The sequence below is a fragment of the Rhinatrema bivittatum genome, chromosome 7, assembly GCF_901001135.1.
Source record: "Rhinatrema bivittatum chromosome 7, aRhiBiv1.1, whole genome shotgun sequence".
Taxonomy (NCBI): domain Eukaryota; kingdom Metazoa; phylum Chordata; class Amphibia; order Gymnophiona; family Rhinatrematidae; genus Rhinatrema; species Rhinatrema bivittatum.
The window spans coordinates 107358754-107378157 of NC_042621.1; the positions used below are offsets into that span (position 1 = coordinate 107358754).

The 19404-nt window shown below is 44.4% G+C and overlaps 1 protein-coding gene across 2 annotated transcripts in view; it reads right to left on the bottom strand.

Annotated features, from left to right (window-relative positions):
* Positions 1 to 19404, bottom strand: part of RFWD3 (ring finger and WD repeat domain 3) — a 173294-nt gene that overhangs the window by 42223 nt on the left and 111667 nt on the right. For both annotated transcript variants that reach the window (XM_029608897.1, XM_029608898.1), the window contains 2 exons: positions 18299 to 18449; positions 10848 to 11024 (listed from right to left, as the gene is read on the bottom strand). In XM_029608897.1, coding sequence (XP_029464757.1) covers positions 10848 to 11024; positions 18299 to 18449 — 328 coding nt within the window. The remainder of the gene's footprint in view (positions 1 to 10847; positions 11025 to 18298; positions 18450 to 19404) is intronic.

The following is a 19404-nucleotide window of genomic DNA, read 5'->3' on the forward strand; positions in this document are numbered from 1 at the left end:
GAGGTTTAAATGTTATTTCTAGTAGATCTTTATTGTTCAGGTAAATGTTGATTATTATAGTTAGAACTCTATAATGTATTCTTGATTGTACTAGAAGCCAATGCAGAGCCACAGAATTGGAGTGATGTGTCAAATTTTCTTGCTCCAGACAATGGTCTGGCAGCTGCATTTTGCAGTAGTTGCAGGGGTTTTAAGTGACTAGACGGAAGACCTAGAAATAATGGATTACAGTATCCAAGGTCTGAGAAAATGAGAAATTGTAAAAAAACTGTTCTGAAATCTGTTGTGCTTAGAGGTTTTAATCGGCTCAAAATCTGTAGCTTGTGGAAATCAGATCTAATTAGTTTGCTTAAGAGGGTTTTCACTGTTAATTTTCATTGATTTGGACACCTAGATTTCTCACTTGGTTTGTAATGGTTACTTGGCAACTTCCAAGCTCTATTCCTGGGGGTATAGTTTTTTGTGGGTTGCGGCTTAACCAAATTATTTCAGTTTTATTGGGGTTCATCGAGAATTTCCACTGAGCTAGTATGCCTTTTATTTTAATCATATAATCAAAGATTAGTGATGTTTTTTCATATGATTGTTAGAGAAATATAGAATTGTAGTTCATCTGCATAAAGGAAGAAGTTTAAACCTAGGTCTGTAAGTAATTTGCATATAGGCAGCATGTAGATATTAAATAATGTTGCTGATAGCGCTGATCCTTGTGGTATACCAGTTGTGCTTTGGAAGGTATCAGACAAGTAATTGTCAAGTTTTACTTGGAATGATCTATCTGTGAGGAAAGAGGCGAATCATTTTAGCACATTTCTATCTATCCCGATGTTTTTCAACTGTTGGCATAGCAGGTTATGGTAAACAGGGTCGAAGGCAGCTCTTAGATCAATCAGGTCTAGGCAGTATGATTTGTTTGAGTCAAAACCTTGCAAAATACGATCAGTTAAGGACTGAAGAAGAGTTTTGGTTGAGTGTTTTTTCCAGAATCCGAATTGGTTAGGATAAAGTGTCTTATCTTCAAGATTATTTTCCTGGTGAGTAAGGATTGTTTTTTCAAGTATTTTCGCAATGAAGGTTAAGTTGGAGATTGGATGATAGTTATTCCAATCATATCTTCCCGATATATTTTTTAAAACTGGTTTTATAACTGCCTGTTTTAGATCTTGGGCATATAACCTGTCTCAAGGGCGAGGTTGACTAGCGTTGTGATTCTAGGGGTTATTGTTTGGTTTACTTGTTTTAGTAGGGTGGCTGGTATTGGGTCAAGGGGATGTGTAGCAGGTTTTAGTTTGGTTATAATTTTGCTTATCACCAGTTTCGATAATCTGTCAAATGATGACCATTTATCATGTGCAGATAGATCTTCTGTTGCTATCAGAGGATAGGAATAAGATTTGTTTCAGCATCTTGATTTTTTTCTGTTAATACTGTTGCATAATCGTTACATGAAGGTTTTGAAAAATTAATGTTTGTTGTAAGATGAGACTTTCCATGTATCTGTTTTGCGTAGTATTCTTTAATCGATTTGTTCGCTAGTGTTCTGTACTGGGATAGCTGAGATTTGTATCTTCTTATTGATTCATCTGTAGGGTTTTTTCGTTATCTCTTTTTTTCTAGTTTTCTTAGTAGTCTTTTGGATTCTTTCAGTTTTTTGTTAACATATCATGCCATACTGGGTTAGACCAAGGGTCCATCAAGCCCAGCATCCTGTTTCCAACAGTGGCCAATCCAGGCAAGTACCCAAAAACTAAGTCTATCCCATGCCAATGTTGCCAGTAATAGCAGTGGCTATTTTCTAAGTCAACTTAATTAATATCAGGTAATAGACTTCTCCTCCAACAACTTATCCAATCCTTTTTTAAACACAGCTACACTAACTGCACTAACTACATTCAGGGGTTCATTTTTCTCAGATTTTCTTTTTTTGTTAGTAGTTTTTGTTTGTATGGTGCTATATTCATTTGCAATTTCTTTGATCATATTTTCCCACAAATTAAATGCATCATAGAAGCTGTTTAGGTTTAAAGTATTGATTTTGATCTCTAATGCTTTGATTAGTGTTTCTATTTATATTTTCTTTCTGAATGTTATGGTGTTTTTCAACTCAGTTTTTTTTATATATTAGATCAGCTTTGATTAGCGAGGATGATCAGACCATGGACTTGTCTTGTGTTTAGTACTTATATTGTAGTAATTGGGATTTGTGAATATTAAATCAAGGGTGTTGACAGCTTTGTGGGTGGCTTCAGAGATGTGTCGAGTCCATCCTAAGGCCCCCACTGCATCAAGGAACAAGTCGCAAGAGGGGGATCTTGGTGAAACATTTATGTGTAGATTAAAATTTCCTAAGATTGTTGTTTCTGGAGTACAGATTTATTTTGTGAAGAGTTCTATAATGGATGGGCAATCCTTTTGGAGTAAACCAGGTGGGCAGTAAACTAATCCAATATTTTGTTTTGATTTTAAGATAGCTACTTCATATGGAGTGTAAATATCAATTTTCTTTAGTAGTTAGACTTCTTTTTTGCAGATCATTAGTAGGCCTCCACCTTTTCCTTTTTGTCGTGGAATATGGAATAGATCATAGTTAGGATTAGATAATTGGTTTAAGAGTACATTGTCGTTTAGCCAGGTTTCAGTTATACAAAATATTGTAGGTTGTTCATCTATGATATCCTTGATAAGTGGTATGTTTTTTAAAATTGATTGAGCATTCAGTAGTAGTAGGGTGAACAATAAGCAAGTTTTGATGTTTTGGTTTTTGGAGTTTGTTGTGCATTGTAGAAATTTTCATCCTTAAGGTTTTTGTTGTTCATTAGATCACTGTTCTTTCCATTACCTGTTACTGGATCTATTTTGAATTTTTGAATCCATGATAGTGAAGTCTCGGAGATGAAAGCAAAGCTGTGTCCTCAGGGGGTCTTCCAGCACAATGGTATTAACCTTGGGTAGTCAACCAGTGGGGGATAGATGGTGGGAGAAAATGCAGCGGATGAGATCAGATTGTTTCAAATGGTAGGGAATGTAGTGGTGTCTTTAAATAGTTGTATCTTTGGGCGGTATCTTCTGATGTGTCTTCATTCAGGTGGAGACTACGATTTAGTGTTGGTTAAATCAGGTGGTTATCTCATGTGGTGGTGGCATCTTTAAAAGATTTAATCAAGATGTGATCTCAAGTGGAGATTGTGGGTTCACCAGGTGGGGGTAAAATACTACTCAGAGCAGATTCCACCATCTATAGTAACGGATTGTGGCTTTTTCCTCCTCCTTCTCAAATTGGCAGGTCAATTGTTCTCTCTTGCCTCTTCTCCCCTCACCTCAGCAGTTCAATTGCTCTCACCTCCTTCTCACCTTGGTAGCAAAATTGTTCTCTCTCCTCATATCAGGATTCAAATGCTCTCTCTCGTTCCTCTTCTCACTTCGGCAGGTCAATAGCTCTCTCCTGCCTTCTCTCACCTCACCACAGTGTTATTATTTGTGATAATTGTGGGTGGATCCTTGGGCCAGTGGCAGATGACCAAGCCCATGGGGGAAGATCCCGAGAGGGACCACCGGTCAGGCTCAGAGTTGGGAGACAGACACACACTAGTTCTTTTATTAAACTGTTTTAGAGAACCACCAGAGGTGGCAGTAGTGAGCTGGAAGAGCCCAGCTGGGCTGTAGTCCCTCAGGCACTGGAACAGTGATCCCAGGATGGCTGAGCTGTAGAGAAACTGAGATAGTGAGTAGGCAGAGTATAGGAACAGAACCTTGATAATAACACTCACACAATAGTCTCTTGGAACAGCCCAGGAGCTGGAATGAAGTAGGCCCTCGAGGAGCGAGTACCTGGTTCCAGGGAAAGCTCTGAGAGAGAGATGGTAACTCACTGGTGTTGTAGGCAGCGGTGACTCCCTGGCAGAAGTTACATTCAGTAGCAGGTCCAGGAACGTGGGCCTTCGAGGAGCGAGTACCGGTTCCAGACTGCGGCCTGAAAGCAAAAGAGAGAGCGAGGTCCCCGAGGAGCGGGTACCCCTGGTAAAGTCCGAGGAGGCACAGTAGCAAGGTAAGCGGAGAGCGATTCCCATCCGCAGCAATACCTGAAGGCAGCTAGGTAGGAAACCCTTTGCTAACTCGATTAGCTAGCAAAACAAGAGACCTTAAATATCTGGGGATGATGACTCAGGGGGGGCCCCTGAGGTTCGCGCCACAGCTGGTACTTGAGTTGGGGCCGCGCCCTTAGGCCTCAGGAGAACATGGCAGAAGGCAGCGTCTAGCCGGTCCGGGGACGCTGGAGGTCGGCAAAATGACACCGCGGCAGCCAAACTTCCATCAACCAAAGAGAGAGTCGCCAAAGAGGTAAGGTGGGCAGAGTGGAGACATCGGGCAGCGACGATTGCAACAAACAGCAACTCAGTTGCTCTTTCCTCTCTCTTCTAGCTTCAGCAGATCAAATGCTTTTTCTTGACACTTCTCACCTCCTCCTTCTCAATGCAGCAGCAGTAATTGTGGCTGTTGAAATACGTATCCTCCCATCTTTTCTCCCCAATGATTTAGTTCATGCCTATCTCGGGCCTTGGGGCATGCTGTACAAAATTTCCTCTCTCTCTCTCTCTCAATTGGCACAACGCGGCCAATAATCTTTGCTCCGATTGCTGGAATAGGCTGTGCAAGGCAGCTTGAGTGTGCGGGAGGTTGGGTGGGTGGGTAGGCACACTGTTTTCAGGAATGCACCATTCCTCAGGAGGAGGAAGTCGTGGCAGCCAAGCAGGCAAGTGGGAGGGTCGTAATAGTTGTGTGTGATGTCTGCAACGGTGGGAGTTACGACATGCGGGTGGGCAGGAAGGCCACGGAATCCACTTTTTAGGAGGAAGAGGCCATGGCAATCTTAAGTTCGGTAGGTTGTGGCGGTTGAGAGGGAGAGCGGGCAGGCTGGTCGCTTAAGTTGGAAGATTAAAACCAGAGAAGCAATAACTCATTGTTGTCAAGATGTTTTTTCAGTTTCAGTGCTGCAGCACTACTGCTGTTTTAGAAGCAGTGCTCTGACATTGATTTGGTTGATGGTTTCAATCCACTATTTTTTTTTTTTAATATATGTAGTCTCTCTAGGGTTTCTTAGTAAAGTTTTAGTCCAGTATAAGGTTAGTGAAGCACCATATATGCTTAGATGACCAAGCTAAATAATGGATTCATTGGGGTGGGGGGGTTCCCGTCAGTATAAGATTTCTCTTTATGGTGATGATATTATATTTTCCTTAACACAGCCCCTTTTCTTTGGACCAGGTGTTTCGTGTGAACTAAGATAAGTCGGAAATCTTATCAGCCCATTGTGATACTGGATTGGAACGAGAAGGGAAACTATTGTTTCCCTTTCGTTGGACAAAGGGCCCCATCTGCTATTTGGGTGTAAATTTAGGGCTAGAATTGCGGCATTAATGCGGAATAATTATCAACCCCTTGTGGGGAGTATAATGGGAGATTTGGATAAATGGGATAGGTTTCAGCTTTCCTGGTTTGGTAGGATAAATACCATTAAAATGAATATATTACCCTGCCTGGGATATCTTTTTCAGGCCCTCCCCTGTCTCCTCCCTAAACATGAGTTGAAACCCTTACTGAGAAAAATGTTCTACTTTATCTGGCATAGGAGACCACTGAGGGTAGCTAGGATGGTGTTGTACAGGAGCCGACGGGATGGAGGGGTAGGACTTCCATCCTTACTACATTATTATGTGGCAGCTCAACTCAGATTGGTAATCTAGTGCCATGACCCTAACTCAACCAAACAATGGGTAGAGATCGAACAGGCTTTGGTGGATGATCTCCCATTAAATACCCTGTTTTGGTCGGAGGGACTCCCAACCAGGATATTAAAGATTTCCCCCCCTCCTTTACAATGTACATATCGAATATGGAGATGTTGGAAATCAAAACTGGTGCGGAACAAACAATACTTGACGCTTTCATCCATCCGACACCTGAAACACTTTGTTGCTGGGAGATCAAATCCGGTATTTATTAGATGGGAAAAATGGGGGCTGACCTGTCTGGGGCAAGTTTGGCGCAATGAAGTGATAGCATTTGACCAACTACAACGGACATATGGCCTCCCCGGGTCTGACTTTTTAAGCCTTTGCCCAGTTGAAACACTTTATTGGTACTAAAGCAGTGGAAGACGACTTACAGCAGGGCCGGTCCCTATTTGAAGGGTGCTGTATTTTGGCAGGAAAAGTTCAAAAGCATATCTCCAAGGTATATCAATTATTAATAGGGCAAGATTTATTTATTTATTTATATTTTTTCTATACTGACATTCCTGTAGAAGTACAAATCATATCTGTTTACAATGAAACTTCAATTTCGCTCTAAGGCGGTACATGGAACAATGTTGCCAGTTAACAGTAGAAACACTAAACGTAACCTAAAACTCTTGAGACTCATATTAACAATCTAAAACTCATGAAAACTCATCTTAACAGTAAATTCAGTAAATATAAATAAATCAATATAAGTAAAGTGCATAAATCAGCTCAGGGGACGAGGTACAGAGGAGATGGTAGATAGGGGAAAGAAAAGGAATAGGAAGAGGAATGCGGTGTCTAGCCGGAGAGAGGGTTAGGGAGAGTTAGGAGAAAGAGAAAAGGGAAAGAGACTAGATTGTATTCAAGAGGTGCATATTGCAGCATGGGAGTCAGACCTGGGGGTCACATGGGACAGGAATCAGTGGGAAGAATGTTTTCGCAATTTGGGACTGGTTTCCATGTCGGCCGCCCTGATGGAAAATAGATATAAACTTCTATACCGTTGGCATTATTCTCCGGCTCGTATAGCCAGGTGGTCTTCAGGCCACCCCTCTACGTGCTGGCGGAATTGCTCTGAGTTAGGGTCATGGCAGTCGATTACTGATCTGAGTTGAGCTGCCACATAATGTAGTAAGGATGGAAGTCCTACCCCTCCGTCCCGTCGGCTCCTATACAACACCATCCTAGCTACCCTCAGGAGGGGCAATGAAGAAGCTTTATGGGCCAACTTAAAAAAAGATGGGGCATCCATTTTTATTGGCGTGGTTTACAGGCCTCCAAACCAAAAGGAAGAGCTGGACAGAGATCTGGTTGAAGACATCCGAAAGAAGGGAGAAGTGGTGATCGTTGGAGACTTTAATTTGCCAGATGTAGACTGGAGAATCCCATATGCAGAATCTAATAGTAAAGAAATAGTGGATGCCCTGCAAGGAGCTTTGATCAAACAAATGGTAATGGAACCCACAAGAGAGAGGATTATACTTGATTTAGTGCTCACTAATGGAGATAATGTCTCTGATGTCCAGGTGGGCGCCCACCTCAGCACCAGTAATCATCATACAGTATGGTTTAATATCACAAAAAGGATACGGAAAAGAAGCACAAAGACCCAAGTTTTGCAGTTCAAACACACAGACTTTGATGAAATGGGGAAGTACCTGGAGGAAGGTACTGAAAGTAGGCTGGGAGAACAAGAGAGATGTGGAACAACAGTGGACCAAACTAAAAGGAGCAATTACCAAGGCAACTAATCTATATGTTAGAAAAGTAAAGAAAAGCAAAGAAAAATGAAACCTATCTAGTTGTCAAAGGAGGTGGCTGACAAAATAAAGGCTAAAAGAACAGTGTTCAAGAAATATAAAAGATCCCAAAGGGAGGAGCACAAGGAAGAATATCTGGTAGAACTGAGGGAGACAAAGAAAGTAATCAAGATGGCAAAAAGTCAAGCGGAAGAAATGATTGCCAAAGAGGTAATGAGAGGTGACAAAACATTTTTCAGATACATCTGTGAAAGGAGAAAAGTCCAAAGTGGTATAGTGAAATTGAAAGATGAAAAGGATCAATATGTGGAGCAAGACGAAGAAATGGCAGAAATATTAAACAAATACTTCAGTTCGGTGTTCACTAAAGAGGACCCTGGAGAAGGACCATCGCTAGTTAACAAGAAACTGGAGGGGATTAGAGTAGATGTAACTCCATTTACAGTAGAGAATGTATGGGAAGAGCTGGGGAAACTGAAAGTGGACAAAGCCATGGGGCCTGATGAGGTTCATCCCAGGATACTGAGGGAGCTCAGAGATGTGCTGGCGGGTCTGCTGTGTGACCTGTTCAATAGATCCTTAGAAACGGGAGCGGTGCAGAGTGATTGGAGAAGAGCGGTGATGGTCCCGCTTCACAAGAGTGGGAACAGAGAAGAGGCTGGTAACTACAGACCGGTCAGCCTCACCTCTGTGGTGGGAAAAGTAATGAAGTCACTGTTGAAAGAAAGAATAGTGAACTATCTACAATCGGGAGAACTGCTGGACCAGAGGCAGCATGGATTCACCAGGGGAAGATCCTGTCAGACAAATCCAAATCTTCCTTGGATCAAGGAAGAGCGCTCGATGTCATCTACTTGGATTTCAGCAAGGCTTTTGATACGGTCCCGCACAGGAGACTGGTGAATAAAATGAGAAGCTTAGGAGTGAGTGCCGAGGTGGTGGCCTGGATTGCAAACTGGTTGACGGACAGAAAACAATGTGTGATGGTAAATGGAACTTTCTCTGAAGAAAGAGCAGTGTTAAGTGGAGTGCCACAGGGATCGGTGTTAGGACCAGTCCTGTTCAATATCTTTGTGAGCGACATTGCAGACGGGATAGAAGGTAAGGTTTGTCTTTTTGCGGATGACACTAAGATCTGCAACAGAGTGGACACGCCGGAAGGAGTGGAGAAAATGAGACGGGATTTAAGGAAGCTGGAAGAGTGGTCGAAGATATGGCAGCTGAGATTCAATGCCAAGAAGTGCAGAGTCATGCATATGGGGTATGGAAATCCGAAAGAACTGTATTCAATGGGGGGAGAAGGGCTGAGATGTACGGAGCAGGCATGCAATCACTGCTAAGCACAGAGAACCCAATACCCGAACAGCCCCTTGTGTCTACAATGCGATCCCAACCACAATGGTAAAGGAAAAACAACACAGATATATGAAAAAATGCAATAGGATCAACGCCAGCTGCCTTACAGCTTAAATGCAGCAGAAGTGCTGCACCAGAGTTGTAGAAAAAGGAAGATAGAAAATAAAACCTCCACAGCAAAAATGATAAAGAACTAGCAAAAAGAAAAATGTTACATCGCAGGCACCCTTGAGAAATTAAAACAATTCCAATAAAGTACATATAAGCACTGTCAGAAAAGCCAACCCAGCCTAGTATTAAAGCAGGTTCCATTCTGTAGGCATCCGCAAAACGCTCAAAGCTCCCAACTTAAGAACATGCCATGGCCTACTGCGTCAGAAGATAGCAGTGGCAGCAATCAACCGAATATAGCTCCTCTGGAAGGCATATTTCTCTTTTCCAGATTCTTTACCAGCTTGTTTGCCTCATTCGTTGAATGACACCATTTCACTCCACTTGAAAGGGTAACTCATTTTCACTGGATACAACATAGCGAATTGTACGCTTATCTCATGTAATTTAGAGCACACTGGGGAAAATTCCTGTCTCTGGGCAGCCAAGTGAATTGAAAAATGTTGAAACACACTTTATTGTTGTCATGCTTAAGTGATCTCCCATATCGTAAAGCTTATAAGATCTTGGACTTATGCGAAAAGTCCAAAAAAAAAGTTTGGCTATGACCACACGTGGCCTATCAGCGGTTTCTTTTCTAGCTCCCAGTCAGTGAGTCTGCTCTATGAGCAAGGGACCACGCGTCTCTGACAGGCCCAATTCTTTAGTAAGCCAGGTTTCCACAAGTTGTACCAACTGATTCAGAAATACCAATAAAATTTGTTGTTGTGAAATCAATTCTCAAGATCTTCAGGCCGTTTGTCTTGTTTTTGTAGTAAGATTTTTAAAGTTGCTATATCCTCTGTCGCAGAGTGCACCGCATCACAATTATCCAAAATGCACTGTTTCAGCTCAGCGAATCTTTGGTCATGTCACCAACCTTTTAGTGACTTCATCAAGTTTCTCCACTAATTTATTAAATTCAGGCTCTAGTGCTTCCACTACGGCCACTTCTACAATTGCTGATGAGTGAACCATTTCCCTATCGGGAGTGCACTGATCGTCTGCCATTTTCCTGTCTTCAGCCCTCAGCCGGTCTTCATCCTTCTGTGACACTTTTAAGGTCTTTCCTAAATAACTAACACTTGCCTGCAATCAAGCCGATGCCTTTCTCACATAGGAACTGATTTTTAGGTGCTTTATTTACCGATGGGAGAAGATTCGGTGAATAAAGCAGCTAAAAATCATGCACTGTGCACCACTGATCTCGCTTTAAAATTTTAAATTAAAATATAGTATCCAGTTTTCAACTTTAGAACTATTTATAAGGCTCCCTGTTTAGCACAGAAAGTTAGTTTTTGTTCAAGTTTCAAGTCTCTTCTGCTTGTCTCAGAGTTTTACCTGGCTAAGGCTTTCAAGTCATACTATTTTATTTTCATCTCCCAGGCACTGTCTGTATACTGGAAGAGCACAGTCCCACAATGGTAGAATACCATTTGACAAGCTCAATAAAATGAAACCTGGAGGAAAGTGAATTTTGTTGAATAAGAACATAAGAACATAAGAAAATGCCATACTGGGTCAGACCAAGGGTCCATCAAGCCCAGCATCCTGTTTCCAACAGTGGCCAATCCAGGCCATAAGAACCTGGCAATTACCCAAAAACTAAGTCTATTCCATGTTACCATTGCTAATACTAAAGGAAGTGGGAGAAATTATAATGGGAGGGGAAAAAAAAAATCTGGACTATGAATTAAATTGGAGTTGCTTCCCTTTTCTGACAGATAAAAGGAGGTGATCAGGAAAGAAGCAGGAAGGCTTGTGGCACTAGTTCCTATGTAGGGAAAAGGCAACACTATACCTGGAATTCTGTGGCTCTAGCTCCTGTACAAATGCACTGGTGTTTCGGAGGTCATACACCAGCACCGACCCACTGATAAGTCCTGCATAGATGTAGTTGCTGTCATCTGGACACCAGCAGCAACTCCAGACAGGGCGACCAGCATTGTAAGTCTGTACAACAGTGTTTGTCATCAAACTGGGGAGGGGAAAATTAAATAAAAAACAAACAAACAAAAAAGACAAATTTGAGTTAAGGAGACAGAAGTGTTGCCACAATACATTCAAAGAGCATTCAGCAGCTACAATACTCTCATATAAACATGATGGAATTTTCAAGCAGGAGGACCATTGACAAGCAAAGGGAGGATATCGCTAACATTTCAGTGTATAGCCACATACTGGTATAAATGACTGATCAATATTACATGCTTTCACTATGGGTTCACTGAATGACTTATGTTGGCATATCAATGTGTTGCTAAAATAAAAGCTTAGATTTGTTAGTTTCTTAAATCTATTAAAAAGAAAAAAGATTAAAGTTTAGATTCTGAAATGCTATCTTAGCTAGCACAGGAAAATTGGTTCTTACCTGCTAATTTTTGTTCCTGTGGTACTACGGATCAGTCCAGACTCCTGGGTTCTGTCCACTCACCAGCAGATGGAGGCAGAAAAAGTTCTGACTCCACCCCTTCCGTGAGGTGCACCTACAGTACGTCAGTATTTAAATGTAAATAAGCAGAAGAACTAAAAAACCCAACTAAGTAGCTAACGGCTATAAACTGGGAGAACAATCCATAAGAACCAGACTCACTGACCCAAACGGCAGCAGAGCACCTAACAACATAGAAGAAACATATTATGTGAAAATACATATCTGCAAAATAAACAACAAGAACGAGTGGACTCTCCTTTATCTCCAAACTGAAATGGGTGGGACTCTGGACTAATCCATGGTACTACAGGAATTAAAATTAGCAGGTAAGAACCAATTTTCCTTTCCCTGTACGTACCTGGATCAGTCCAGATTCCTGGGATGTACCAGAGCTCCTTTACCTAGGGTGGGACCTTGAGAGTCCCGCTCGGATCACCGAAACCCCCAGATCCTGGAGCCTGAACATCCAGGCGATAATGTCTAGCAAAAGTATGTAAAGACTTCCCAAGTCGCCGCCCTACAAATCTCATGCGGAGATACTTGCTGACACTCCGCCCAGGGAGTTGCTTGAGACAGAGTAGAGTGAGCATGAAGACCAGACGGAAGCGACCGACCATGAAGTAAGTATGCCGAACCAATAGCTTCTTTTAGCCATCGGGCTATAGTAGCCCTAGATGTTTTGTGCCCTCTCTTGGGACTGCTCCGGAGCACAAAAAGATGGTCCGACATGCGGAAACTATTAGTGACCTCGAGATAACGCAATAGAGAGCGCCGCACATCTAGCTTTCTCAAATCTCTAGACTGAGAATCCGAAGGCTGTGAATCAGGAAAAGATGGCAGATCAATCGACTGATTCAAGTGAAAAGAAGAAATCACCTTTGGAAGAAAGGACGGATCAGTCTTCAAAGAAACTCCAGAATCTGTAATTCTTAAAAATGGTTCTCTACAAGATAAGCCTGAAGCTCAGAAATCCTATGGGCCGAAGAAATAGCCACCAGAAAAATCACCTTTAAGGTAAGGTCTTTAAGAGTAGCCCTCTTTAGAGGCTCAAAGGGCACAACGCAAAGAGCTTTAAGAACTAAATTTAAACTCCATGAAGGGCAAGGATTTTTGAAAGGACGCCGCAAGTGTTTTGCCCCCCCGAAGAAAATGAGCCACATCAGGATGGGATGCCAGGGTAACTCCTTTTATCTTCCCACGGAAGCAACCTAGAGCTGCCACCTGTACCCAGAGACAGCTGAAAGATAAGCCCTTAACCAGACCAGCCTGCAAAAAAGACAAAATGTCAGGAATCAAAGCCAGAGTAGAAACCACCTGATTTTCCTCACACCAGGATTCGAAAACTCCTCAAACCCTATCATAAGCCAGGGAAGTACAGGTTTTTCTTGACCTGAGAAGAGTAGCGACCACCGCATCAGAATAACCCTTATCTTTAAAGCGCCACCTTTCAAAAGCCATGCCACTAGAGAGAAGCGATCTACCTCTTCCAAACACACGGAACCTTGGTAGAGAAGATTTGGAAGGTTCTGAAAGTGAAGCGGACCTTCCACTATGAGGTTGACAAGGTCTGCAAACCAAGGACGTCTTGGTCATTCCAGAGCTACCAGAAACACCTCCTAGGGATGAGATTCCATATGCCGAAGAATTTTGCCGATGAGAGGCCAAGGAGGAAACAAAGCAGAATGTTCATTGGCCAGGGAAGAACAAAAGCATCGACTCCTTCTGCCCCGGCTCTCGACATTGACTGAAGAAGCGTGGAGCCTTGGAGTTCCGGAACGCTGCCATCAGGTCCATGCTCGGCGTGGACCACTTTTCACATATGAGATGAGACGCCTGCTCGGAAAGTTCCCACTCCCCGGGATCTAGACGATGGCGACTGAGAAAGTCTGCTTGAATGTTGTCGAGCCCAGCGATGTGAGACATTGCAATGCAAAGGAAATGTTGTTCCGCCCATGCAATCAACAGCTGAGCCTCTAACGTGACCGATTGGCTCTTGGTTCCCCCTTAGTGGTTGATATAAGCCACTGTTGTCGCATTGTCGGAAAGGATTCTGACTGACTTCCCTTGAAGAAGCGGTAGAAAGGCCTGTAAGGCTAGTCTCACCGCTCTGGTCTCCAAATGATTGATCGACCAACGAGATTCCTCTGGCGACCATTGCCCCTGAACAGACTTGTCGAGACAAACTGCCCCCCAGCCAGACAGACTGGCATCCGTCGTGTCTACTGTCCAAACTGGAGCCTCTAGGTCTACTCCACGATGCAAATTCTGCGATAGGAGCCGCCAATCGAGACTGGAATGAGCAGAGTCTGTAAGAGAAAGGGGAAGATGAAACTGTTCAGACACCAGATTCCAGCGGGAGAACAATGCTGATTGAAATGGTCTCAAATGAGCAAATGCCCACGGAACTAAGTCCAAAGTGGAGGTCATGGAGCCAAGAATCTGTAGATAATGCCAGACTTTGGGAGAAGATTTGGACAACAAGACCCGAATCTGACACTGTAGTTTGATGATCTATTGTTCAGTGAGAAAAATTTTCCCCCACCGGGTGTCGAACACGGCTCCCAGAAACTCCAAGGACTGGGATGGCTCTTTGCCGGGTTGTCAACCCAGCCCAAAGACTGCAGAAGCTGAAGAACTCGAGACACAGTCAAGTGACAGATGTTCTGACTTCGCTCGAATGAGCCAATCGTCTAGGTAGGGATGAACAAAGAATCCCTCTTTTCGGAGCTATGCGGCTACTACAATCATTATTTTGGTAAAGGTCCCGGGTGCCATGGCGAGACCGAAAGGAAGAGTGCAAAATTGAAAGTGGTCCCCAGAATAGAGAACCGCAGGAACTTCTTATGGTCGGACTAAATTCCTATGTGAAGATATGCCTCGGTCAGGTCCAAAAGAAGCTAGAAACTCGCCTTTGTGAACGGTGCCAGGACCGCACTTAAGGTTTCCATGAGAAACCTTGGGATTCTCAGACATCGATTGACTCTTTTTAGGTCCAGAATGGGACGAAATGTGTCATCTTTTTTGGGTACGACGAAGTAGATGGAATAACGGCCCTTTCATCGCTCCAATGGAGGTACTGGCACAATGGCCCCGAGCTCTCAGACGATTTAAGGTGCCCCGCACCGCCTGACACTTTTGAGCGTAAGAACATGGAGACACGAGAAAACGGTCACGAGGGCGCTGTACAAAATCTAAGGTGTAGCCTTGTTTTATCACAGTAAGGACCCACTGATCCGATGCTATTTTGGCGCACTCCTCGAAATAGAGAGACAATCTGTTTCCCAATACCAGAACTGAGGAACGGACCGGCCTCATCTCATTGAGAAGCTTTCGCTCCAGAGGACTGGGAGGGACCAGGTCTCCCATAACGACATCCTCGAAAGGATTGAGGCCAAGATTGCTGTTTAGCAGGCTGTTGCCGAAAAGAAGAACCTGAAGAGCGGGAGGAGCGAAACCTGCGGTTTCCTCGTAAACAGGATCTGGAAGATAATGATCCCCTTGTCTTGGGCCTATCCTCAGGCAGATGATGTACCTTATTTTCTCCTAAGGAACGAATCAAGTCCTCAAGATCCTTCCCAAAGAGAAGTTTACCCTTAAAGGGTAAAGATCCCAATTGAGCTTTTGAAGAGACATCCGCAGACAATGTCTTAACCAGAGAAGTCTGCGGGCAGAGACAGCCGAAACCATTGATCTGGCTGAGATACATAACAAATCATAAAGAGCATCAGCATTGTAAGCAACAGCGGCTTCCAAACGCCCAGCTTGAATAGCCTAGGACTCAGAAAGAGAAGAATTATTCTGCAGGAGCTGAACCCAGCAGAGTCCTGCTCTTAAAGCAAAACTACTGCACATAGCAGCTCAGACTCCAAGAGCCGAAACTTCAAAAATCTTTTAAAGTTGAACCTCTAGCTTTCGATCCTGAAGATCTTTGAGAACTGTAGTACTGGTAACCGGGATTGTAGTCTTTTGGGTAACAACAGAGACCACTGCATCAACCTTGGGAACACGCAAAAGGTCCAAAGCATCCTCAAGCAGAGGATATAGCTTATTCATGGCCTTGCTGACCTTTAATCCCAAGTCAGGGGTGTCCCATTCGCGAAATAATAAGTCTGTGACTGAAAGATGAAAAGCTAAAAACAGAGTGGGATCACGAAGACCAACCATGACAGGGTCAATTGAACCCATACGAGAATCCTCTAGCGAGGAATCAATTACCAACTCCTCAAGAATCGCAGGAATGAGAGGAAGCAGCTCATCCTTCCTAAAGAGGCGGACCACCTTAAGATCATCGCCTTTACCACATGAGGACCCTGAGAGGGCAAGGGATCTTGACCAGCAGCAGAATCAGGGTCCTGAGGAGGAATGTCGCATGGGTCCCCCTGGTCTGACTGAGGTATCAGAAAAAATGTCAGGTAAGTGCCGAGTGTAATATATCTCCTTAAGGAGTTAGCAATCTGTAATATATCTGTTGGAATTCTGCTAAGGAGTAGCAATCTGATGTAAATCTATTAAGAAAGCTGGGCGTTAGATGAGAGGAGCAATCAGAATGAATGGCTCCTAAGAAGGAGTCAGCTATCTTGTAGTGTCTCAGATTCTGTATATTCCGCTATGCTGGGAGTAGCAATCTGTTAGACTGCTAACTCCTCATGGAGAACCCTATTATGAATCTGAGACAGTAGTGGTGAATCCCTGGGCCAGTGGCAGTTGACTACACCCCCGGGAGGATACCCCGAGAGGGACCACCAGCTAGGCTTGAGTATGGAGACAGACACACATTAGTTCTTTTATTAAACAGGTTTTGGAAACCACCAGAGGTGGCAGTAGTGAGCTGATATGCCCAGCAGGGCTGTAGTCCCTCAGGCACTGGAACTGCGATCCAGGATGGCTGAGCTGTTGAGAAACTGTAGAAAGTGAGTAGGTAGAGTAGACAAGGTTCATGAACAGAACTAGATGATAAAACTCACATAAGGTCTCAATGAAGCTCAGGAGCTGGAAAGGTTTAGGCCCTCAAGGAGCGAGTACCTGGTTCCAGGGAAAGCTCTGAGAGAGCGATGATAACTCACAGTTGTTTGTAGCAGCGATAGCTTCCAGGCAGTAGAGAATCTTCAGAGTGTCCAGGAACATGGGCCCTCGAGGAGCGAGTACCGGTTCCTATCTGTAATCTGAAAGTAAAGAAAAGAGCGAGGCCCCCGAGGAGCGGGTACCTCTGGTAAGTCCGAGGAGGCAGAGTAGCTTGGAGGAAACTTAGCCGAATCCATATCCGAATCCTCTCCTTGCTAACTCAGATAGTGAATTAGAGACCTTATATTGGACGTGGATGACATCATCTCAGGGGGACGCCCCTGAGGTTCGCGCCCTTGCTGGTACTTCAGAGCGCTCGCGTGCGCGCCCTAGGTCATCAGGCAACATGGCGGATCTGCAACGCCGGTCCGGGGACACCGGAGGGAGATGGCATGGAGACGCCGTGGCAGCCAGCCGTCCATCAGACCCGGAGGGAGTCGCCACAGAGGTAAAGAGGGCGGAGTGAGGGCGTCAAGCAGCGACGGACAACACCGAGACACCGTAGTCCTAAGAGAGCGTTTAAGCTTGGGAACATCCATCCCCCACGAGGATTTGTTCAGTTTAGAAGCTGCTTTTTGAGACAGTGGTACTGAAAAAGAAATACCCTCAGAATTCTTTTTTGAGGACTTTCTGGCCTTACAAGCTTTATGTAAAAACATAATAAAGTCGGAAGAAAACGAAGAGGAGGAGCCTGAAGTCCCCTCAGGACTCTCCTCAGCAGCAGCAGCAGCAGCTGATTTAGCAAAACAACCACCTCCCTAGAGGCTAATTGCTGTGGAGAAAGAGCAGGAGGAGAAACCCCTCCGCTGCGAGCGGAGAAGCTTGAACAGAGCCAGAAATAGCTTCAGATGAAGCAGGAAATGGGAAGGAGGCTGCAGCAGAAAGACCGCGGGCATCCTGGTCTGAGAGAGCGACGGAGCGAGGAAGAAATAAAGCCCCCAGCTACCCCTAGAGATCCCTCCCCCCGGGGAGGCAGGAGGAGCATAAGCCATCGCAAGAGACTTTAGCCCGCACGTCTCCATATGCGTGGCAGGCCAGACCGCATGGCATTTGTGAAAAAAAAAAAAAAAAAAAAAAAGAGTTGGCTGAGGAGAAAACGAAAGCGAAAGAAAAAAGCCTGCCGACCGCCCAAAGCAGCTAAAGAGGTTACGGAGAGTCCGACCGGCAAAGTAAAAAGGCTATAAATAACTTTTTTTTTTATATGACCTGAAAGAAGCTGGGTCCTCTGCTCCGCGGGGTGAGTCAACCGGGCTCCCCGATATCACCCCAAAAGCTGCAGCAAACTGAAGCCAAGGGATCTCAACTCCTAAAGCCAAAAGCCTCAAATACCAGGGAGGATGGTCCCCTCAGGACCTGCCAACTCCCTGGGAGGGGAGGCTAGTCTCCACTTGCCCTGCTTCCAGAAAAAAAAACAAAAAACTTCTTTTTTTTTTAAGTAAAGTAAAATAAGAAATACTTAAAAGAAAAAGATACATTTTATGAACAAAAATATCTATTTTGTCTGTATTTTTCAAAACTGACTAAAATCCTGACTGTAGGTTTTGCACCGCCACCATCTGCTGGAGGCAGAAAAATACTGATGTACTGTAGGTGCATCTCACGGAAGGGGCGGAGTCAGTTGGAACTTTTTCTGCCTCCATCTGCTGGTGAGTGGACAGAACCCAGGAGTCTGGACTGATCCAGGTATGTACAGGGAATGTAAATTGAAGGACACTGGAAGGATATAGATAAATCATGAGGACCCATTTGTCGCATACCTAGTGAGTTTGACAGTACTGTCCAAGGCTGCAGAAAGCAGCAGCCCATCCGACCGGTGACTAAATGCCAGCCCACGAATCTGTTTGCTGTGGATTGGCACATATTGGCTGCTCTTCATGTTGGCAGCACTGATCATCTTTACTCCACAGCCTGCAAGTGAAAAGACAGACAACAGTTACAATCTGAAGAAATGTTGGAGTTTAAATTTTACATTTTCCAGTTCTCAATCAACATTGGTTATTAAAATTTACATGACATGAAAAAGGCAAAACTTGTGCGCCTTGGACTATGTAGAGTCCTTGTTTTCAGTTCTAACTGTGGCCCACTGGAGCAGATTTGGGTAAGGTGAATATACACTACTCCACAGTATCAGGAAGAAAAATCTAAGGCTGGTTTTATTGTGCTTAGTGAAAGAAGCTGGGCTCCTGCAGTAACCAATAAAAAGCAGTAGGGTATGTCCAAAAAAAAAAATAAATCTAAAAATCAAGCCATTCCTCACTAAAACATGCCCTTTAAAAGGGCCAAACCGGAGCTGTGCGGGCAAGATGGCAGCGTGAGTTGGGCCGCAGGTCAGCGTTCTCCTCGGAATATCTAATTTCTTGAAGATGCCCTCCAAAATAAAGAGGAAAGTGTGTGTCTTCCCCCGACACTGCATTCCCTCTGGACAAACGCCTAATCACCTCCTACATGCCCAGAATGGCACCATTAGGGGGGAGCATAGCCCCGCTGTGGTTCTCGGTGTGGAAGCATCAGAACTACCTGGGGAGGTCACAGAGAGTCTTCCGTATCTTCGAGCACCGCTGGATCCTGGGAGGGTTAACCCTTCACTCTTGGCTCTGGCGCAGACTGATGACATTGTCGCTGCGACCACGGGAGGTGGGGGCCTGAATGGAGTAGATTCGCCGCCACCTTCAGCTCCTCCCTGCTTGTCTGAGGTTCCAGGTGCTGCGGATTTAGGACTATTTCCATCTACTTCGACCCGATGGAGAGGTTGGGAGCTATCGGGGGAGCTGCATTTGGTTCGGCAGAAGAACTAGCGGAGGTGGAGCCCACCGTTCTGCGACTGGGGGGTGAGTTGCTCTATCTCCCTCCTAAGCCAGTAGTG